This window comes from Cetorhinus maximus, chromosome 31, assembly GCF_964194155.1.
Source record: "Cetorhinus maximus chromosome 31, sCetMax3.hap1.1, whole genome shotgun sequence".
Taxonomy (NCBI): domain Eukaryota; kingdom Metazoa; phylum Chordata; class Chondrichthyes; order Lamniformes; family Cetorhinidae; genus Cetorhinus; species Cetorhinus maximus.
In genome coordinates, this window is record NC_135909.1 from 11401496 (window position 1) to 11425643 (window position 24148).

Here is a 24148-nt window from a genome sequence, read left to right on the forward strand (position 1 = left end):
TAGAGAGTCACAGGGATCAGTGCTGGGTTCTCAGCTATTTACAATCTATTTTAATCACTCAGATGAGTGGAGGGAGCATCACTGAATTTTCAGACAATATATAGATAGGTGGGAAAGCAGGTTGTGAGGGGGACACAAAGAGTCTGCAAGAGGATATAGAAAGGTTAAATCAGTGGGCAAACATTTGGCAGATGGAATACAATGTGGGAAAATTTGATGGGAAGAATAGAAAAACAAAACATTATTCAAATGATATATATGAATGACCTAGACTGTGGTGTGCAGGGTATGTTCTCAAAATTTGCAGGTGATACAAAGATTGGAAATGGTGTCAGTTGTGATCGGGATAGTCTTGAGCTTCAAAAGGACATAGACATGTTGGTGGATTGGGCAGGCAAGTGGCAGATGAAGTTCAATGCAGGGAAGTGTGAGGTGATTCATTTTGACAGGAAATATATGGTGTGACAGTACAAAATAAAGGGACAGCCTCTAAAGGAGGTGCAGGAACAGAGGGACCTCAGTGTATATGTACATAGGTCATTGAAGATGGTGGGGCATGTTGAGAGAGCAGGTAATAAAGCATATAGTATCTTAAGCTTTATTAATAGGGGCACTGAGTGTAAGAGTAAGGAGGTCATGCTGAACTTGTATAAGACACACTTTTGGCTTCATCTGGAGTACTGTGTCCAGTTCTGGGTGCCACACTTGATGAAGGATGTGAAGGCATTGGAGAGAGTACAGCGGAGATTCACAACAATGATTCCAGGGATAAAAACTTGTAGCTATGAGGACAGGTTGGAGAGATTGGGGTCTTTTCCCTGGAAAAACGAGGCTGAGAGGAGACTTGATAGAGGTGTTCAAGATCCTGCGGGGTATGGAGAGGGTAACAAATAAGAACCTGTTCCCACTCAAGAGAACATCAAGAACTAGAGGGCACAGATTCAAAATAATTGGCCAAAAGAGTAGATGTGATGTGAGGAAAAGTTTTTTCACCCAGAGGGTGGTTGGAGTCTGGAACAAACTTCCTGAAAGGGTGGTGGAGGCAGGTTTGCTCGAGATATTCAAAAGGGAATTGAATTGCTACCTGAAAGAAAAGAACGTGCAAGGTTACGGGGAAAAGGGAGGAGAATGGGACGAGGCAGAATGCTCTTTCAGAGAGCCAGTGCTGACTCGATCAGCCGAATGGCCTCCTTCAATACTGTGGAGAGAGACTGCAGAATGTTACAGTACAGAGGGATCAAGATCTCCTTGTACATGAATCACAAGAAGTTAATGTGCAGCTGCAGCGAGTAATTAGGAAGGGAAATGGAATGTTGGCCTTTATTCCGGGGGTGGGGGGGGGGGAGAATAAAAGTAGGAAAGTCTTGCTCCAGCTACACAGCATTGGTGAGACTACACCGAGAGTCCTGTGTTATGTTGGAGTCTCCTTATTTAAAGAGGGATATATTTGCATTGGGGATAGTTCAGGGAAGTTTGACCAGACTGATTCCTGGGATGAAGGAGCTGTCTTATGGGGAATGTTTCAGCAGGAAAGCCCGATCCCCATTGGAGATTCACAGAATGAGAGATCCTGTTGAAACATATAAGATTCTGACGGGGGTTTGACAGGGAAGATGTTGAGAGGAATGTTTCCATTTGTGGGGAAACTAGAACAAGTGGACACAGTTTAAAAATAAACATTTATGATGGAGATGAGAAGGAATTTCTTCTCTCAGAGGGTCCTTCATCTTTGTAATTCTCCACCTCTGAGAGTAGTGGAGGCTGAGTCATTGCATATATTCATGCTGAGTTCGACAGATTTTTCATCTACAGGAGAGTCAAGGGTTATAGGGCAGGTGGGAGAGTGGGTTTGAGGCCACAATCAGATCAGCCATGGTCTTATTGAATGGCGAAGCTGGCCCGATGGGCTGAATGGCCTCCTCCTGCATCACTTTCTTATATTTTTAATTTGTCAGTGTGGAATTGACCCTCTGTCTGTCAGTCTCTGCTGCTGTATTTCAGGAATTAACTCAGTCTGATACTGCATGTGAGTATGGAATTGATCCTCTCTTCATCAGTTTCTTTTTTATTCATTCACAGGATGTGGGCTTCGTTGGTTGGGCCAGCATTTATTGCCCATCCCTAATTGCCCTTGAGAAGGTGGTGGTGAGCTGCCTTCCTGAAATGCTGCAGTCCATGTGGTGTAAGTACACCCACAGGGCTGTTAGGAAGGGAGTTTCAGGATTTTGACCCAGCGGCAGTGAAGGAACGACAATATTTCCAAGTCAGTATGGTGAGTGACTTGGAGGGGAACTTCCAGGTGGTGGTGTTCCCATCTATCTGCTGCCCTTGTCCTTCTAGGTGGCAGTGGTCATGGGTTTGGAAGGTGTTGTCTAAGGAGCCTTGGTGAATTCCTGCACTGCATCTTGTAGATGGTACACATTACTGCTACTGTGCGTCAGTGGTGGAGGGAGTGAATATTTGTGGATGTGGTGCCAATCAAGTCGACTGCTTTGTCCTGGATGGTGTCCAGCTTCTTCAGTGTTGTAGGAGCTGCACTCATCCAGACAAGTGGGGAGTATTCCATCACACACCTGACTTGTACATTGTAGGTGGTCAGGCTTTGGGGAGTCAGGAGGCGAGTTACTCGTCGCATCCTGAGAGATAGGATTCAATCCTGAAAGATAGGATTAACTGTCATGTGGAAAAGCATGGACTAGTCAGGGATGGTCAGCATGGATTTGTTAAAGGAAGGTCTTGCCTCACAAATTTGATTGAATTCTTTGAGGAAGTGACAAGAAGGGTTGATGAAGGTGGTGCAGTGGATGTTGTGTACATGGACTTTAGCAAGGCATTTGACAGGGTCCCACATGGCAGATTGGTCAGGAAAGTAAAAGCCCATGGGATTCAGGGCAATGTGGCAAACTGGATAAAAGGTTAGCTTTGTAACAGGAAACAAAGGGTAATGGTCGATGGATGCCCTTGTGAATGGAAAGTTGTCTCAAGTGGTGTTCCACAGGGCTCGGTGTTGGGACCCTTGCTGTTTGTGTTAAATATTAACAATATGGACGTGAACACAGTGGGGGCACAATTGGGAAATTTGCAGATGACACAAAGATTGGCCGAGTAGTGGATAGTGTAGAGGATAGCCATAATCTCCAGAACGACATAGATGGGTTGGTGGAGTGGGTGGTAAAGTGGCAGATGGATTTTAACATAGAGAAGTGTGAGGTCATACATTTAGGGAGGTCAAACAGTTACAGGGATTACACAATAAATGGGAATATACTAAGAGGGGTAGATGAAGTGAGAGATCTTGGCGTACAAGTACACGGGTCCCTGAAGGCAGCAGTTCAAGTAGACAAGGTTGTAAAGAAGGCATATGGAATGCTCTCCTTCATTGGCAGAGGTATAGAATATAAAAGTAAGGATATAATTTTGGAATTGTATAAAACACTGGTTTAAGCCACAACTGGAGTGTTGCGTGCAGTTCTGGTCACCACATTACAAGAAGGACGTAATAGCTCTGGAGAGAATGCAGAGGAGGTTTACAAGAATGTTGCCAGGGTTAGAAAAGTGTAGCTACGAGGAGAGATTGGATAGGGTGGGGTTATTTTCCTTAGGACAAAGAAGGCCGAGAGGTGACTTGATTGAGGTGTACAAAATTATGAGGGGAATAGATAGAGTGGACAGGATAAAATTGTTTCCCTTGGTGGAGAAATCTAGAACCAGGGGACATAGATTCAAGATAAGTGACAGAAGGTGTAGGGGGAACATGAGGAAGAACTTTTTTACGCAGAGGGTAGTGGATGTCTGGAATTCGCTGCCCAAGTTGGTGGTAGAGGCAGAAACTCTAAACTCTTTTAAAAAGTACCTGGATCTGCACCTTAAGTGCTGTAAGCTGCAGGGCTATGGGCCAGGTGCAGGAAGGTGGGATTAGAAAGGGCACCTGGGTGTCCTCGGGCTGGCATGGACAAGATGGGCCAAATGGCCTCCTTCTGTGCTGTAACTTTTCTATGGTTCTATGATTCCTAGCCTCTGACCTGCTCTTGTAGCAGCAGTATTTATATGGCCAGTCCAGTTCAGTTTCTGGTCAATGGTAATTTCCAGGATGTTGATAGTGGGGGATTCAGTGATGGTAATGCCATTGAAAATCAAGGGGCAATGGTTGGATTCTCTCTTGTTGGAGATGGTCACTGCCTGACACTTGTGTGATGCAAATTTTACTCGCCACATGTCAGCCCAAGCCTGGGTATTGTCCAGGTCTTGCTGCATTTGGACATGGATTGCCTTAATATCGCGACTCGCGAATCGTGCTGAACATTGTGGAATTATCAGCGAACATCCCCACTTCTGACCTTATGATCAAAGGAAGGTCATTGATGAAGCAGCTGAAGATGGTTGGGCCTAGGACACTACCCTGAGGAACCCCTGCTGTCATGTCCTTGAGATGAGATGACTGACCTCCAACAACCACAACCATCTTCCCTTGTGCTAGGTATGACTCCAGCCAGTGGAGAGTTTCCCCCCCAATTCCCATTGACTCTAATTTTGCTCGGGCTCCTTGATGCCACACTCGGTCAAATGCTGCCTTCATGTCAAGGACAGTAACTCTCACCTCACCTCGGGAGTTCAGCTTTTTTGTCCATGTTTGAACCAAGGCGGTAACGAGGTCAAGAGCTGTGTGGCCCTGGCGGAACCAAAAGTGGGCACCAGCGAGCAGGTTATTGTTAAACAAGTGCCGCTTGATATCACTGTTAATGACCCCTTCCATTACTTTACTGATGTTGGAGAGTAGACTGATGGGGCGGTAATTGGCTGGGTTGGATTCGTCCTGCTTTTTGTGTACAGGACATACCTGGGCAATTTTCCACATACCTGGGTAGATGCCAGTGCTGTAGCTGTACTGGAACAGTTTGGTTAGGGGCGCAGCAAGTTCTGGAGCACAAGTCTTCAGTACCATTGCCGGAATGTTGTCAGAGTCCATAGCCTCTGCAGTATCCAGTGACTTCAGCTGTTTCTTGATATCAATGGAGTGAATCGAATTGGCTGAAGACTGGCATCTGTGGAGGAGGTCCAAATGGATCATCCACTTGGCACTTCTGGCTGAAGATTGTTGCGAATGCATCAGCCTTATCTTTTGCACTGCTGTGCTGGACTCCTCCATCATTGAGGATGGGGATATTTGTGGAGCCACCTTCTCCACTGAGTTGTTTGATTGTCCACCATCATTCACGATTGGATGTGGCAGGACTGCAGAGCTTAAATCTGATCCGTTGGTTATGGGATCGCTTAGCGCTCTCTACCACTTGCCGATTATACTGTTTGGCATCCAAGTAGTCCTGTTTTATAGCTTCACCAGGTTGATACCTCATTTTTATGTATGTCTGGTGCTGCTCCTGGCATGCCCTCCTGCACTCTTCATTGAACCAGGGTTGATCCCCTGGCTTGATGGTAATGGTAGAGTGGGGGATGTGCCATGAGGTTACAGATTGTGTTCGAGCACAATTTTACTGCTGCTGAAGCATCCTCATGGATGCTCAGTCTCGAGTTGCTATATCTGTTTGAAATCTATCCCGTTTAGCATGGTGGTAGTGCCACACAACACGATGGAGGGTATCCTCAATGTGAAGGCGGGACTTCATCTCCACAATGACTGTGCGGTGGTCACTCTTACCAATACTGTCATGGACAGATGCATCTGCAGCAGGCAGGTTGGTGAGGATGAGGTCAAGTAAGTTTTTCCCTCTTCTTGGTTCCCTCACCACCTGCCACAGACCCAGTCTAGCAGCTATGTCATTTAGGGCTCGGTCAGTAGTGGTGCTACCGAGCCATTCTTGGTGATGGACATTGAAGTACCCCACCCAGGGAACATTCTGCACCCTTGCCACCCTCAGCCCTTCCTCCAAGTGATGTTCAACATGTAGGAGCACTGATTCATCAGTTATTATATGTGAGCATGTAATTTAAATCTCTGTCAGTCTCTGTTCCGGTTATGAGTGGAACTAACTCTCGGACAACCTTTACTGTAAATGATTGTGGAATTCACTCTGTCAGCCTCTTGCTGTATGAAAATGTGGAATTAACTCCTTATGTCAATTTCTGTTACTGTATGTGAGTGTGGAATTAACTCTCTATCGGTCAGTCTCTGTTATGCATGTGTGTGGAATAAACAAACAATTTGTGAGCCTCTGTTACTGTCAGTGTGGAATTAACTCTATCGGTCAGTCTTTGTTACTGTATCTGAGTGTGGAATTAACTCCTTACGTCAGTTTCTTTTACTGTATGAGTGTGTGGAATTAACTCTCTATTGGTCAGTCTCAGTTACTGTGAGTGTGGAATTCTCTTTCCCAGTCTTTGTTAGGATATCTGTGAGTCGAATTAAGGACCTGTTAATTTTCATTAACGTTTCAGTGAGGAATTAACCTACAATAACAGAGACTGACAGAAACTAAGAGAGTTAGTTCCACACTCTCATATTAGTCCATCTATGTTACTGTATGTGAGTGAGGGATAAACAAATAAATTCTCAGCCTGTTTCTGAGAGTGTGAAATTAACCCTCCATTGATCAGTCTGTTATTGTGACTGTGAATTAACTTTCAATCTATCAATCTCTGTCACGTGTGTAAGTGCGGATTTAGGTTTCTATCCAATCGTGACGGTTACTGTAGGTGAGTGTGAAATTAACTCTTTGTATGATAACCTGATTCTGTAGGTGAATTTGGAATTAACTCTGTCAGTTTCTGTTACTGTATTGGACCATGGAAATAACTCTTTCAGGCTCTGTTACTTCAAGAAAGTTAATTTCACACTCACCATCTGTCAATCTGTGTTACTGTATATGAGTGCGACATTAACTCTCAGTCTCTGTTATGGAGTGAGGAATTAAATCTCAATCGTTTAGTCTCTGGTGCTTTCTGTGGGTGTGGAATTCACATCTTACATGTCAACCTCTGTTACTGTACATGAATGTGGAATTAATTCTGTACCTGTCAGTCTCAGTTATGCCGAGTGTGGTATTCACTCTCCGTCAGAATCAGTGACTGTGAGTGAGTGTGAAATTAAATTTCTGTTAGTTTTGGTTGCTGTGTGTGATTGTGGAATTATCATCCTGTCAATGTCTGTTTCTGTATGTGAGTGTGAATAAAGAGTCTAATAATCTGAATTACAGCATGTATGTGGAATTAAATTTTTGTCAGTCAGTCTCTGTTGCTGAGTGTGGACAGGGTAGACAGGAAGACTTTTTTTCCCCATTGGTGGAAAGGTGGAGAAAGAGAGGGCGCAGATTTAAGGTAATTGGCAAATTAACCAATGACATCATGAGGAAAAACCTTGTTCATGCAGCGAGTGGCTAAGAGAAGTGCCTGGGATTGTGGGGAGGCAGAGTCAATCGAAACATTCAAGAGGGAATTGGATTATCAAAAAAGGAAAAATGTGCAGGGCTATGTGGAAAAGGTGGTGAAGTGGCAAGAGGTGAACTGCTCCTTCAGAAGGCCAGCATAGACATAATGGGCAGAAAGGCCTCCTTCTGTGTTGTAATCATTCTATGTTTCAATGAATTAACTCTCTGTCAATCTCTCTTACAGTATACGTGTGTGGGTGGAATTCACTCTGTCTGTCACTCTCTACTATTGTATATTAATGTGAAATTTACTCCCCGTCAGTCTCTGTTACTGTACAGGAAACAGTTAATAACATTTGATCAGAAATGGATGGGCCCTACTGTTCTCAAAAGTGCTCATGGTTAAACGCATCAGCTTCTCCTCTCTCTACTCTCCAGTTCAAAGTCAGCCCACAGGAACATACCTTCAAAGTAAGCGAGGAACGACTTCCACGTCCAACATCCATTCTGATTCCAAGGGTTGTTCATTTCTCAGTTTGTGTTTCTGGCCTTGGTTTTGTGAGCGACACCAGCAATAATTCACTGACAAAATCATGTGGATACTGGAAATCTGAAATAAAGAGTGAAAATGCTGGAAATACACAGCACCTCAGGCAGCATCTGTGGAGAAAGAAAAAGAGTTCACATTTCGGTTCACTGACATTCAGCCTGCAATAAAACACTTACTAACATCTGCTCATGGTGACTGCAGATCCCGCAATTCCCTGCATCCCAGAAACCGCTCTATCAAATGCACTGACTTCCCCGGGTATTCTGAGGTCGAACTTTTACCACTGCTACTTGCCTGCCTATTCCACCAACCTTCCTATGTCCTTTAGAAGTTTAACACTATCCTCCTCACAGTTCACAATACCTCCAACTTTCATTCACAAATTTTGAAACGGTGTCCCGTACACCCAGGTCCAGGTCATTAACATATAACATATAAGAGCAGGGGTCCAAACACCGACCCCTGGGTAACTCCACTATAAACTTTCCTCCAGTCTGAAAAACAACAATTCACCACTACCCTCTGTTTCCTGTCACTCAGCCAATCCCATATCCATGTTGCTCTGTCCCTTTCATTCCATAAGCTGTAACTTTGTTCACAAGTCTGTTGTGTGAGGCTTTATCAAATGCCTTTTGGAAATCCATGTAAAGCACATGAACAGCATCACCCTCCCCAACCCTCTCTGTTACCGCATCAAAGACTCGGTACAAACGGGAGAAGAAACCGGGAAGCGGCGGCTGGGATGAGGGAGGCGCTGCACCACCGGCTTCATGGTGCTGTCCTCCGGGTCCCTCTCCGCACGTCCGCCGGACCCGGCGGCTCTGATTCAGGCTCTGAGAGCCGCTGAAACTCGGTGTTACTGAGGCTGCGCTCGATCACGAGCAGCTCCCTGTTGCTGTACCGCGCATGCTCGGCGCAGAAAGGATTTCCGATGTTTGACGTGCCAGTTCCTGCGCCTGCGCAGTGCGGTCCCCCTGGTATAGATAGGCCGTTTTATCTCCCCCAGCGCATTCTGGGAAGCGATGTCCGCCATTTCCCTATAAACTTGAACGCAGTGGCAAGCATTTGTGCTCAACCTTTTTGTGCAAACTCTTTTGTACCAAATGAGCCACACTCCCCTTATCCTTTTGAATAGCCCTAAAAAAATTTCCCTTTTGTAGTTGTTCGTTTCACTTTTGAAAGTTTATATTGAATCTGCTTCCACCATCCTTTGCGGCAGAGCATTCAACTCACAGCAACTCGCTACCTTCTAGATAAATGACAAAGGATGATCCATTCAATGTGGAGGGTGGTGGGGAGGAAGGTGAAGACAAGGGGAAGACTATCGGAATCCTGGGAGAGAGGGAATTGGTGGGAACAGCGGTCGCGAAAAGGAACAAAAATGGTTGGGGGCCCTGTCAATCGCAGAGAGGAGAGAAAATCAGTTGAGGAAAAAAGGAAGATAAATTAGCCGTGTTGGTATGGGATATTATCTCTCCTCACCAAAACAATTATTCCAGGTGAAACAGTGTTTTAAGTGCACTTTCTTCAATTTACTACCCCGTATTCACTGCTCACAATGTGATCTGCTCTACATTGGAAAGATTGAGTGATTGCTTTGTGGAAGCTCTGATCACTCTGCGAGCATGACACCGAGTTTCCGAACACATGTCATTTTAAGTTTCCATCTTGTCCTCGGCATCTTGCAGTGTTCTTATTAATCTCAATGTAAGCTCGAGGAATGGTATCTCATCTTTCAATTGAGCACTTTAAACCCTTCCAACCTCAATACTGAGTATAGCAATTTGAGGGGGAATCTCAATCCCCATTGTGTATCATTTAAATTGGATGTTTTGCTTTAGTTCACATCTTTCTCTTGATTTAGCATGGCAGCTGTTCATCATCATTCACACCTCTTTTGAACACATCTTTGGTTTTGTTACTTGTCCACATATCTGAGCCTTGCACCATCAACTGTTTTGTCATTTAATCTCTTCTTCCTCCACCCTGATTTGGAAACCACAAGAGAAAGGGTTATACTAGATTCAGTAATAAGTAACGAGAGAGAATTAATTAATCTTCTGACAGTAAATTAGCATCTAACAATGAGTGACAACAATGCGTTAGAGGCAAAGAAACGTCACAGAAATGTGATAACTTTCACCTTAGTTAATGAAAATAAGGGCAGAATGAGCAGGAAACTGAACGCATTAACTTCCAAACAACTACTAACAGGCAAAAGGAAACAATCAGAGACACTCAAAGGAGTTTTTAGTGCATTATGTATCTGATGCAAGGCCGAAGGAAGGAAACTTCACTTTCTCTGTTCACGGTGATTACGGAACTGAATTCCACGTTTAAAACCTGTAATTAAGCAGGAATGTCGATATCTGTCCTAATAATGATTAACTGTCTTTGACATGATGCTGTCTTCACGATTATGGCACTTCATTTCTTTTCGATGCTACATGTCACCGTGAGGAAGCAGTTGTCCAAATTAGAATGATGAATTACTGCAGGGTATTATATAGATCAGAAGTACTAATAAATATAAACTTCACTATATTGTTTCCATCTCAGAAATTTCCGATTCAGATAACTTTGGAGTGATATTGAACGAGAAAAAAACATTCAGACTGTGCCAGCTCTTCGCGAGAAATGGGCTGACAGAAAGTCTCTGCTGGTGTGTGTTTGCAGCATTTGCCGCTATTGTCCCAGTGTGAATAAAAGGAATTTGAGAAGTTTGTTGCAGATTTAAGTGTTTATGGGAAACGGAAATCCAATGCTGTAAACCGTAAAGATAAATAAGAGAAGCTTGTCGTAGCAGCCAATGTCTCTTTAAGTTAGACCATAAATAGCAGAGGATGGTTTCGATCCATTGACCTCTGGGTTATGGGCCCAGCACGCTTCCGCTGCGCCACTCTGCTTCATAAAAATATTGGGTGCTGAATATCAGTGTTGTGTGTTAGGGAAATAAGTAATCACTTGCTTTGTGTATTTTGGGCTAGAATACATCTGTTGGGAGGATTAACTTAGCTACATATTTCTACTGAGTAACGCCAGAAACAGACAAACACATACAGAAAGGCAACAAGAGACTGTCAGGATACACAAGGTGACAGAGAAAGATGCCGAGCAAATTAGCAAGACACTGAGATGGAGAGACTGATCACTTATGTAAAGCTGTTCCTTGCTGCACAGAGTTCTCCCCTGTTTGTAAATATGCTTCCCGTTGTGTAACTGTGCTCTCTGTTGTGTAACTGCTCTCTGTTGTATAACTGTGCTCTCTGCTGTGGAACTGTGCACTCTGCTGTGGAACTGTGCTCTCTGCTGTGTAACTGTGCTCTCTGTTGTATAACTATGCTCTCTGTTGTGTAACTGCTCTCTGTTGTATAACTGTGCTCTCTGCTGTGGAACTGTGCTCTCTGCTGTGGAACTGTGCTCTCTGCTGTGTAACTGTGCCCTCTGTCATGTAACTGCGCTCTTTGATGTGTAACTGCGCCCCTATTGTGTAACTGTGGCCCCTGTTGTTTAACTGTGCTCTCTGTTGTGTAATTGTGTTCTCTGTCATGTTACTTTGTTCTCTGTTGAGTAACATTCCTTTCTGTTATGTAACAGTGCCCCCTGCCCACTGCCCCCTGCTCCAGGGAGCAGACTCGGAGTGAGGAGCACCAGAGCGGTGACCTCGGGGTACAGAGTAACTGAAGCCAAAACTGAAAAAGTGTTGTCACAGGAAAGCTGCGACCTGATTGTTTGGTAGGAAATCTGCACCAAATTTGAAAAAAAACTGCAATGCTAATTAATAAATTAATTAACTAATTCGAGATGACTGGAAGGTGATGTGCTGTAGCAGTTCCATGTGGGAGCTGGCAGATCCCATTGCGAGCCGCAGTGAGCACATCTGCAGCAAGTGTTGGTTGCTCGAGGAACTCCGGCTCAGAATTGATGAGCTGGAGTCAGAGCTCCAGATGGGAGGGGGAGAGTTACCTGGACGCTTTGTTTCAGGAGGCGGTCACATCCGCTATATTAAGTACCTCAAATTCGGTCAGTGTCATGGTCAGCAGGGTGTGACTTGCAAGTGAGGTAGGTAGCGGGATCCTGTGTTCAGGAACAGAGGAGACTCAGCTCTTGACCTTGTCCATTAGGTACGAGGTACTTGCTCCCTGTGTGGATGAGGAACAGGGCTGTAGGGAGGATGAGGCAGCTGACCACGGCCGTTCAAGTGGGGGGAGCAAAAAGACAAGTGGTAGTTGTAGGGGATTCTATAATTAGGGGAATTGATAGCATCCTTTGTATGCAGGATTGAGAGTCCCGCATGATATGTTGCCTGCCCGGTGCCAGGGTGAGGGACATCTCTGACCGGCTTGAAAGGATATTGGAGATGGAATAGGAGGATCCAGTTGTTGTGGTCCACGTCGGGACAAATAACATAGGTAAGACTTGGAAAGAGGACCTGTTTTGGGATTATCAGGAACTAGGAACAAAATTAAAGAACAGGTTCTCAAGGGTTATAATCTCCGGATTACTACCCAAGCCACGTGCAAATTGGCATAGGGGCGCGAGAATAAGGGAAGTAAACACGTGACTAAAGGAGTGGTGTGGGAAAGAGGGGTTCCATTTCGTGGGGCACTGGCATCAGTATTGGAACATGAGGGATCTGTACCTTTGGGACGGTCTCCACCTGAACCGATCTGCGACCAATGTTCTAGCGAAAAGGGTAAATAGGGTGGTCAACAGGACTTTATTCTAGAAAGTGGGGGGGAAGGGAAGGGTAAAACTCCAAGAAGTCTGACTAATGGGAAACAAAGCAGCAGGTTAGCGTATGGGGGATTGAACTTCACGGAAAATTATGAAAAAACTGAAAAGAAAGCAAAGCCCAGGAGAGGCTATTAAAGTGTCCAGAACACAATATGGGGCAGAGTGTTTGGAAAGGGTTAGGAATCTAACTTCAAGCACATCAGATAAAGGGACGACAATGAGAAGGGGGATGGGAAATACAGGACTGAATGTGCTGTATCTGAATGCACGCAGTATACGAAATAAGGTAAATGGGCTTGTGGCGCAGTTTGAAATTGACAGGTATGATGTGGTGGGCATCACGGAGACATAGCTGCAAGGGGATCAGGACTGGGAGCTAAATATCCAAGGGTATACATCTTATCGAAAAGATAGGCAGGTTGGCAGACGGTGTGGGGTTGCTTTGTTAGTAAGAAATGAAAATAAATCGACAGCAAGAAACGACGTAGGGTCAGATGATGTAGAATCTGTGTGGGTAGAGTTGAGGAACCACAAAGGTTAAAAACAAATGCGTAATGGGAGTTATGTACAGGCCTCCGAACAGTAGTCAGGATGTGGGGCACAAGATACACCAGGAGATAGAAAAGGCGTGTAAGAAAGGCAAGGTTACAGTGATCATGGGGGGTTTCAATATGCAGGTAGACAGGGAAAATCAGGTTGGTAGTGGATAGCAAGAAAAGGAATTTGTGGAATGTCTACGCGATCGCTTTTTGGAGCAGCTTCTGGTGGAGCCCACTAGGGAACAGGCAATTCTCGATTTAGTGATGTATGAGGCAGATTTGATAAGGGAGCTTAAGGTGAGGGAGGAAGTGACCATCATATGATAGAATTTACCCTGCAATTTGAGAGGAAAAAGCTGGAATCAGATATAACGGTATTACAGTTGAATAAAGGCAACTACAGAGGCATGAGGGAGGAGCTGGCCAGAATTGACTGGGAGATGAGCCTAGCAGGATAGACAGTTACAACAGCAATGGCAGGAGTTTCTGGGAGTAATTTGGGAGACACAGCAAAAATTAATCCCTAGGAAGAAGAAGCATACTAAAGGGAGGACGAGGCAACCATGTCTGACAAAGGAAGTCAGGCACAGCATAAAAGCTAAAGAGAAAGCATACAATGCGGCGAAGAGCAGTGGGAAGCCAGGGGTTTGGGAAGCCTACAAAGACCAACAGAGTGCAAGTAAAAAAGAAATAAGGAGGGAGAAGATTAAATATGAGGTTAAACTAGACAGTAATATAAAAGAAGATTGCAAGAGCTTTTTTTAGATATATAAAGGGTAAGAGAGAGGCAAAAGTGGACATTGGGCCGCTGGAAAATGACACTGGAGAAGTAGTAGTGGGGAACAAAGAAATGGCAGAGGAACTGAATAGGTACTTTGCGTCAGTCTTCACGGTGGAAGACACGAGTAACATCCTCAAAGTTAAAGAGCGTCAGGGGGCAGAGGTGAGTATGGTGGCTATTATCAAGGAGAAGGTGCTAGGAAAACTGAAAGGTCTGGAGGTGGATAAATCACCTGGACCAGATGGATTACACCCCAGAGTTCTGAAGGAGATAGCTGAAGAGATAGTGGGGGCGTCAGTGGTGATCTTTCAGGAATCTTTGGAGTCAGGGAGGTTTCCCAGAGGACTGGAAAATCGCTAATAAGAACTTCTTGCCATTCTGTCTCCCTCCTCCCAGAAGGCTGCTGTTTGTTCCCTTCCCCCGGGACTGTGGTCTCTCCAGTGGCGGCTCTTCCTGTCCCAGGTCGAACAGGGGGAGAGCAGCGTGCATGCGCTCTTCTGCTCACCGCACCCCCACCTCCCACCGGTCCTCACGCCCCACCCCAGTTCAGCTCTGGTGGGGGATTGGAATGACGCATGCGCAGAAATCTACAACATCGCATGAAACTATTTTGTTTGGAAATGTTCTCCAAGTCACTTTTATCCGAGATTCAGCAAAAGACCTGGAGCTTATGAGGAGGAAACGATGAGAACTGCGACTTGCCCCTGCAAGAAACTCATTCTGGGATCTTTCTTTGCAGGCTGTTTGGTGTTCAGGGGCCCGTCTTCACAAAGCAATCCTGCAGAATCACTGGAGGAAGCCGGGAATCGGGGTGTTTGCTGGGACCGTGAATGAGTTAATATCAGACAGGAACTCTCCAGATTCATTTAATCCAAGTGAAACACTCGCTGGGAGTAATATCCAACGGCCCTGAGCTGCAGGGAGTACAACAGGGAAGAGAGGGTTAAACATGGGCCATTGTTTCTCACTCACTGACACTGTCATCGAGTTATACAGTCACAGAGTCATGGAGACATTACTGCTCAGAAGGAGGTCATTCGGCCCATCCAATCCATACTGCCTGTCTGTAGAATAATCCAGTCATCCTATTCTCCTGCTCTATCCCTGCGACTTTATTGCCCATAGGAGCCCACGCAATTTCCGTTTGAAATCTCCGTTTCCACAATGCCCATAGGGATCAAGATCCAGGTCATTACCTGGAGAGTAACAAAGTTCTTGCACACATCCCCCCTGCACATCTTGTCTTAACTTTTAAATCCGTGTCCATTAATCCTTCTACCCTCAGCTCATGGGAACAGTTTTCCTTTGTTTACCTGATCTAAACCTATTATAATCTTGCACAACTCTCTGAGACCTCCCCTCAATTTCGTTTTCTTCAAGTAGAGCGGCTTCAGATTCTCCAACCAACCTTGCAGCTATAACCCCTCATCCCTGGAACTATTCTAGTAAATCTCCTTTGCACCATCTCAAAGACCCTCACATCCTTCCAAAAGTGTGGTGACCAGAAATGGACACAATACTCTAGTTGCAGCCTAAACAAAGCTTTATAAAGGTTAAACATAACGTTCCTGCTTTAATGCTCAGTACCTCTGTTGATGAAATCAAGGATCCCATCTGCTTTCCTAACTACTCTCTCAAAATCTCCTGTCACCTACAAAGATCTAAAGATTTTCGGGCCCGCTGACCCTGCACACTTTTTAGAACGGGAACATTAAGTTTATGCCTCCTCTCCCTATCTCTTCTGTCAAACCACAGCACTGTTCGTGAGTGTGGGATTAATAATGTGTCTCTGCTACAGTATCAGTGAGAACTGAGGTTGCAGCTTCTGCCTCTCCAGGAGAAATTTTATGGATGGAATCATAATTTACAGGGATTTCTGCAACTGATGGATATATTGTCTGGTCGCCTGAGTCTCACCGTCCTCACTCACTCTGTCTCTGTCTATCCCTCCAGCCCCTCTCTATTGAATTCCATATGAAGGAGAGGCACTGTTGTTTAGTGGCTGAGTGCACACAATCTGTATCTTCAAATGATCAAAAATAAGTCTGCTTGTGAACAAGACAATAATTTAAACCAGTTACGGGTTAACCCTGTGATTTGCTGCAGTCTCCTGAATGTGGGGAACAGACACTGTGAGCAGCTCCGGTCTCAGAGGGTTTAACAGTTACTGAGCTGGGAAAATACAACTAATCCCCGAGAATCCACAGCACAGGCCGAGAGGAGAGGAAAGCCTGTCCTGGGAGCTGTAAATCTGAGACACAGTTTGTCCTGTCAATGTGTAGATGTGAACATTGTATCAGCGAGAGTGTGTTAAAGGGGCGGGCGGGTTAGACTAATGTCACTGTGTTTGTGTGTCCGGCCTCAGCGCCAGATTTCCGAGTCATTCTTGTATAAAATCACAAGATTTCCCTGTAATTGGATCGCGATGCTCCCCTGCTCAGCCCTGAAGAGAGAATTTAAGGCAAAGTTTGCGTTAATTTCAAGATTTCAGTGGAAACACAGAGAAGAAGTCAGCGCTCGGCTAAGAGGTCGCGATCAAAGCAGCAAAGAAACGGGTTTAAATCGAAATTGCTGCATTTAATTCGGATGGAACATTCTCGACAACAAACATTCGGATTTTGTTAACAGAAGGAAGCGAGTGTGGGAATCTGAAATGTCCAATTTGAAGTGGAATTGGGGAGTTTATGAGGAGAGAGAAACACAGAGAGGCTGGAGGAGCCGGGAGCTGACAGCAGGTTGTCTCTGCCCCGTCCGCTCTCTGTCTTTAAGTTGCTCTGAGCCGCCACCACTGGTTTCATTTCTGATCTAGTTCTGACTGTCAGAGAGATTTTCCACACAGTCTCGGATATGACTGATACTGCAGCCGCCGAAACGGCTCCTCCAGCCGCTGCTGCTCAAGTCAAATCTCCCAAGAAGAAGAAGGCGGCTTCCCGATCGAAGGCAGCCGGTCCCAAGTTAGGCGAACAGATCCTCAAGATTGTGGCGGGTTGCAGCGATCGCAAGGGGATGTCCCTGGCCGCGATAAAGAAAGCTTTGTCTGGCAGCGGTGTCGATGTGGGGAAGCTCGGCTCCCAGATCAGGCTAAGTATCAGGAGGAAGGTGGAGAGCGGCTCCCTGGTGCAGGTAAAGGGACAGGGCGCCTCCGGCTCCTTCAAAATCCCTAAGAAGGAATCCCAGGGGAAAGTGGGAAAGAAGGAGAAGAAACCAACAGCCAAGAAATCTTTAGTCAAGAAACCAGCGGCCAAGAAGGTGAAAACAAAGAAACCAGCAGCTAAGAAATCTCCAGCCAGGAAAGTAGCAGCCAAGAAATCCCCAGCGAAGAAAGCAACAGTCAAGAAAACAAGCAGCAAGAAGGCGGCAACTCCAAAAAAGGCGGTGAAGAAAGCAGCGCTGAAGAAAAAATCTCCCGCCAAGAAGGTGACGGGCGGAAAGGCTTTAAAAAAAGTGGATAAATCGAAGGCCAAGCCCAAAGTGAAAGCAGCAAAGGCTAAGAAAGCAGCGTCAGGAAAGAAATGAAACCAGCCGAGCAAATTGTAAACCTCTGAACCCAAAGGCTCTTCTCAGAGCCGCCCACGTCTCTCAGGAAAGAGCTGATCCCCGAATCAAATGTCCCTGTCCCGGCGCTGGGAGCAGGTTTCACACTGGAATGATTTATATTAAATTGAAATTTCCCGGTATCTCACTGACATGCATTATACCCAGCCTCTCCCCCACTCTGCAATAAAACAGAGCGGTGTCCGTGCCCCATTGTAACTGGGGATTTGTTCAGCTGCTCTGTCAGTTTCTGCTCGTTCCCTTTTCACAGATTCAGGGTGAGAGTGTGTAAGACAGTTACCGGGCGCAGAAACCCCGCGTTACAACTCAAAGCCCAACACATGAGTTTGTCTAGTTCAGCTGGAGTGAAGAGTCGATAAACTGCTCAACCCGTCTGGAGGGGAGGTGTGTGGGGATAGAACTGAAGCTGGGAGTGAAGCGGAAACAGACGGATTTGACAGGGTATGTACTTGGGCGGGAGTAGTACTGAATTTTCTTTGTAAAGCTCTTTATTTAAAAGCTGCGGGTTTCTAGCACCTTTGAACATGAAGCTCCAATCTATAAGTTTTGTGCCGAGCGCTGTGTTAACTTCCATTGTCGATAATCGAAAAAGAAACGTCGGTTCGAGCAGGCAGGGGGCGGAGCTGGATTATCAAAGACACCCCTCTGTTCTGTCTGTCACTCAGTCTCCTCACTGCCCCTCCTCTCTCTCTCTGCTCCTTTCTCAGTTAGGTCGGGGCGGGCTATATAAAAGAGGAGCGTGAAACCGTTCGTCTCTCATACTGCAGCGATCTGATTGAAGAATCATCATGTCTGGCAGAGGGAAAGGAGGCAAAGGACTGGGGAAAGGCGGAGCAAAGCGGCACCGCAAAGTGCTTCGTGATAATATCCAGGGCATCACCAAACCAGCAATCCGCCGCCTGGCTCGCCGTGGCGGTGTCAAGCGCATCTCGGGTTTGATCTATGAGGAGACTCGCGGGGTGCTGAAGGTTTTCCTGGAGAATGTGATCAGGGATGCGGTCACCTACACTGAACACGCCAAGCGCAAGACGGTCACTGCCATGGATGTGGTGTACGCTCTGAAACGCCAGGGCCGCACTCTCTATGGATTCGGCGGCTAAACAATTCGACCCTTTCTACTGAACACACAACAAAGGCTCTTTTAAGAGCCACCCAACACCTCACAGACAGAGCAGAGACCTGGGAGCGGGAGCTGGGATGGGCTGTGATCGGGAATGTTAGTGCCTGGTTTGTTCTGGCGGGGAATGTACTGAGAATCTCAGTTTGCTCGTTGTTTATTTACCCGGATGGCACATTCTGCACTGACACTGAAAAGTCTCTCCACTGCTTCATATTGTCGAAAGGTTTTGTTCTAGATAAATAATGAGTCGGATAGTAATGACAGGATCCGGCGGTTCCTCTGACATCAGCCGTTCAATCCGTCAGTGGAGTTGAGGTTACAATCAGATCAGCCATGATCTCACTGAATGGCGGAACAGACTCGATGGGCTGAGCGGCCTCCTCCTGCTCCTAATCCCAATATTCGCACGGATGTCCGTCAAGACTCAGACCGGGAACAGGGGGAGCTTCGAGCCGCTCCCGTTCCCGCTCTTTATCGGAATGAACAGCCCAGAATGAGGGCAATGGGAAGGGGTCTGATGCATTCAGCACCGTTTCTATTTTATTACCCATTCCAGCCCTCTAAGCGAGCGGCGATTTTAAAGGTTGGTTGTGCTGTATGGAGCAATACTCAATTATTATTATATTAACAATTCAGTTATTGCCTGGGAAATTCAGCACTGACTTTACACAGTTCAAACAACAGACTGGTGTTTCTATCCAAAAATGAGCAGATTCACCAGGATGATGCGGGGTTTACAAATTGCCGGGACAGGTTACATGAACTGGAATTTCATTGGGGTTAGGAAATAGTGAGAGAGAGTGAAAAATGGTATTTATAATTTTCAAAAAAGGGAAGAACGAAGTCTATTGTCGAGACGGGAAACGGCTGCAAAAAAAGGCGGAATTTTTAAATGGACAATTAAAAACAACTCGACCAATGAGGACCAGAGTTGCCAGGGATTAATTCATTGGTTCGATTTTGGACGCAACTGCCTGGGTGGAAGGCTGCAGCCAATTACTGTTCGGGGCGGTTCCTCACAGAGTCTAAAAAGGCGGATTGTCGAGCAGATTGTATTAATAGTCCTTGTAACTCTGACTGGTGAATCTGTTCAGAAAATGGTCAGGAGAAACTCTAATTCCTCAACTTTCCCCGCTTCTTGCCGCCCTTTGCTACCGGCTTCTTTAAGGCTTTCTTGGCTCCCTTCTTGGGAGCTGGTTTCTTCTCATCCACCATCTTCAGTTTCAGACACAGAAATAAACCAAACCCCTTCCGAGCGCCGATTAAATAGACAGTCTCCCAGTTCTATGCTAATGAAGGATTGGGAAAAGATGACTCTGAATGGACAGTTTAAAGGCTAAACCAGCCTCTAAATATATAATTTCAGGATTGGATATGGAACCAGGCCAATCAGATTGTGATTTCTCGCCCCCACTCCTCCTCCCACCCCGTTATCAGCCCATTTACTTTAGTCAGGAAATACATTTTACAAAGACTCTCTCCAGCCACAGTTCCTCAGTGTTTTACTATACATCGGGGAATGTCGCCTGATTGTTTTGCGAGGGTCCGTTCTCCACAGAGAGAGACTATACGGGAAAGCGGGATTCCATCTGTAACAGAGAGCCCCTGATAAGGTGTGCGAGTGTGGGATTTACTCACTCTGATACTGTGAATGAGTTTGGGATTCATTCACTGTTTGTAAGGCCGTGCTACAGTGAGAGAGTCTGGGATTTATTCTGTGCTTGTCAGGCTCTGGGACTGAAAGTGATTGTTGATGTTGTTCTGTGTCTGACTGTGATAGTGTTTGAGACTCATTGTGCATCTGTCAGTTAGCGGTGCATGTGAGTGAGTGAGGGTTTCATTCTCTCCCTCTGACGGACGCCAAGTCCGGAGAGGAGAGGCGGACCCTCAGGGCCTCCAGTCGGTGGAGTTCAAAGTAACATCACGATTCAAAATATGACGCAGTAAGTAGGTCAGGTAAGTACTTCTACTAATTCTATTAATTAAACTGCTGCAGTCCATTAGTTTAAACAAAATAATGTGAGGACTTTGGACTGTAGTAGGAGTGGAATAAGGACCCTAGTGTATTTAGTATTCTTTAAAAGGGAGTAACTAACAAGCTTGAATTAAAGGGAACTCATGGCAGCAGAGCTCACACCCGCGATATGCTCCTCCTGTGCTATGTGGGAATTCATGGACACTTCCAGTGACCCTGGTGAGCATGTGTGCAGGAAGTGCGTCCAGCTGCAGCTACTGGCTAACTGCATTTCGGAGCTGGAGCTGCGGGTGGATTCACCTTGGAGCATCTGTGATGCTGAGATTATCGGGGACAGCACATTCAGTGAGGCGGTCACACTGCAGGTAAAGACTGAACAGGCAGAAAGGGAATGGGTGACCACCAGGCAGAGTAGAGGGAGGCAAGTAGTACAGGAGTCCCCTGTGGCCGTCCCCCTCTCTAACATATATACCGTTTTGGATACTGCTGGGGGAGGCAACATCTCAGGGGAAAGCAGCAGAAGTCCATGGCATCACGGGTGGCTCTGCTGCAAAAGAGGGGAGGAAGGAGAGTGGCCGGGCTATAGTGATAGGGGATTCAATAGTAAGGGGAACAGACAGGCGTTGCTGTGGCCCACAAAATAGACTCCAGGATGGTCTGTTGCCTCCCTGGTGCCAGGATCAAGGATGTCCCAGAGAGCGGCAGGGAATTCTGAAGGGGGGCGGGGGGGGGGGCGGTGTGAACAGCCAGTGGTCATGGTGCATATTGGTACCAACAACATAGGTAAAAAATAAAACAATGAGCTGCTACAAGCTGAATATAGGGAGTTAGGATGTGAACTAAAAAGTAGGACATCAAAGGTAGTAATCTCAGGATTATTACTAGTGTCACGTGCTAGCGAGAGTAGAAATATCAGATAGATACATGGCTGAAGAAATGGTGTTGGGAGGAGGGATTCAGATTCCTGGGACATTGGGACCGCTTCTGGGGAAAGTGGGACCAGTACAAACAGGACAGGTTGCATCTGGGCAGAACTGAAGTCAATGTCCTCAGGGGTGGAGAGGTTGGGGGTGGGGGGGGTGGGAGTGGAGGGGTTGGAGGTGGGGGGGTGATGGGAGTGGAGGGGTTGGGGGTGGGGTGGTGGTGGTGATGGAGGAAAGTGTTTGCTAGTGCGGTTGGGGAGGGTTTAAACTAGAATGGCAGGGGGATGGGAACCTGAGTAGGGAGACAGAGGAAGGGGAAACGAGGATAGAAAAAAAATGCAGAAAAGTAAGAATCAAAAGTGAAAGGCAGAAAAAAAAGTGTGAAAAACAAATAGGGTCAGAGTGCAAAATAAAGTGAAGGTGGTTACAAAGTTAAAGAAAAGTTGAAAGGCATCATATCTTAATGTGTGTAACATTTGCAATAAGGTAGATGAATTAACGGTGCAAATAGTTATAAACGGTTATGATATATTTGCAATTATGAAGACATGGCCACAGGGTGATCAAGGATGCAAACTGAACATCCAGGGGTATTGAATATTTAGGAAGGGCAGACCAATAGGGAAAGGAGGTGGGGTGGCACTGTTAGTATTGGAGGAAATCAATGCAATAGTGAGGAAGGATATTGGCTTAGAAAATCATGATGAGGAATCTGTTTGGCTGGAGATAAGAAACACCAAGGGGCAGAAAACGTTGGTGGGGGTTGTCTATAGGACTCTAAACAGTAATGGAGATGTAAGGGAAGGCATTAAGCAGGAAATTAGAGATGCATGCAATAAGGATACAACTGTAATTTTAATCTACATACAGATTGGACAAAACACACAGCAATAATGCTGTGGAGGAGGATTTCCTGGAGTGTGTATGTGATGGTTTTATGGACCAAGATATTGAGGAACCAACTAGAGAGCAGGCTATCATAGACTGGGTGCCATGCAATGAGCAAGAATTAACTCCCTTGGGGAACAGCGACCATAAAATGATGGAATTGTTCATTAGGATGGATAGTGAAGAAGTTGAATTCAAAACGAAGGTCCTGAACCTAAATAAAAGGAGCTACGAGGGTCTGAGGCACGAGTTGGCAATGATGGACTGGGGAACCGTACTTAAAAGGTTGACCAGTGGATAGGCAATGGCTAATATTTAAGGAACGTATGCATGAATTACAACAATTATTCATTCCTGTCTGGCACAAAAATAAAATAGGAAAGGTGGCAAAACCATGGCTTACAAAAGAAATTAGGGATAGAATTAGATCCAAAGAGGAGACATATTAAATTGCCAGAAAAGAGAGCAAGCCTGAAGATTTGGAGCAGTTTAGGATTCAGAAAAAGTGGACAAAAAGATTCGTCAAGCAGGGGAAAATGGAGTATGAGATTAAACTCACAAGGGACATAAAAACTGACTGTAAAGGCTTCTATAAATATGTGAAGAGAAAAAGATTAGCAAAGACAAATGTAGGTCCCTTATAGTCAGAACTGGGGGAAGTTATAATGGGAAACAAAGAAATGGCAGGAGAATTGAACACATATTTTAGTTCTGTCTTCACAAAAGAGGACACTAATAATTTTCCAGAAATGTTAGGGAACCAAGGGTCTAGCAAGAGGGAGGAATTGAAGAAAACTAGTATTAGTTTAAAAATTGTGGTCAAGAAATTAATGGGGTTAAAGGCTGAAAAACCCCCAGGATTTGATGATCTACATCCCAGACTACTAAAGGAAGTGCCCCAGGAAATATTGGATGCATTGGTGGTCATCATTGAAAATCTCTCGACTCGGGAGCAATTCCTACAGATTGGAGGGTGGCAATTGTAACCCCGCTATTTAAACAAGGAGGGAGAGAAAAAACAGAACTACAGGCCAGTTAGCCTAACATCAGTAGTGGGGAAAATTCTAGAGTCTATTATAAAAGACATGGTAACTGAACACTTGGAAAGCATTAATAGGATTAGACAAAGTCAGTATGGGTTTATGGAAGGGAAATCATGCTTAACTAATCTACTGAAGTTTTTGGAGGGTGTAACTAGTAGAAAAGATAAGGGAGAACCAGTGGATTGTATTGAATATTGATGTACAGTCTATCACCAGAAAATGAGACAGAGAGCTCAAGGAAGGGAAGTGTCAGAGTTGGACCATGAAGGTGATAAGGGATGGAAATTGGAAGCCAAATTGATCATTTTTTCCAGGTCCAGGTGAGAGCATGAAGCAGCACCGAAATGGTCATCGGTGTACCGAAGAAAGAGTTGCGGGAGGGGGCCTGAGTAGGACTGGAACAAGGAATGTTCCACATACCCCATAAAGATGTTTCAGTGCGGCTTCATGGTCTCGTTTTCACTGAGAGGGTGGTCAGCCTGTGGAATTCTCTACCACAGAAGGCTGGGGAGGCCGGGTCACAGAGTATATTCAAGAAAGAAATTGGTACATTTTTGGATATTTGGGGCATCAAGGGGTATGGAGAGAAAGAGGGAATATGGCGTTGAGATAGAGGACCAGCCATGATCATATTGAATGGTGGAGCAGGCTCAAGGGGCCGAATGGCCTACTCTTGATCATTGTTTCTATGATATACCAGTTTGGGATAAATGCT

At 45.6% G+C, this 24148-nt stretch overlaps 1 protein-coding gene and 1 long non-coding RNA gene across 2 annotated transcripts in view; both read left to right on the top strand.

The window, feature by feature from the left end:
- LOC144670421 (uncharacterized) overlaps positions 1-24148 on the top strand; it is a 918626-nt gene that overhangs the window by 299927 nt on the left and 594551 nt on the right. The gene's annotated exons all lie outside the window — the stretch shown is intronic.
- On the top strand, positions 16777-17445 carry LOC144670385 (histone H1-like). The gene has a single exon (XM_078532866.1). It carries the CDS (start codon positions 16777-16779, stop codon positions 17443-17445), a length of 669 nt encoding a protein of 222 aa, XP_078388992.1.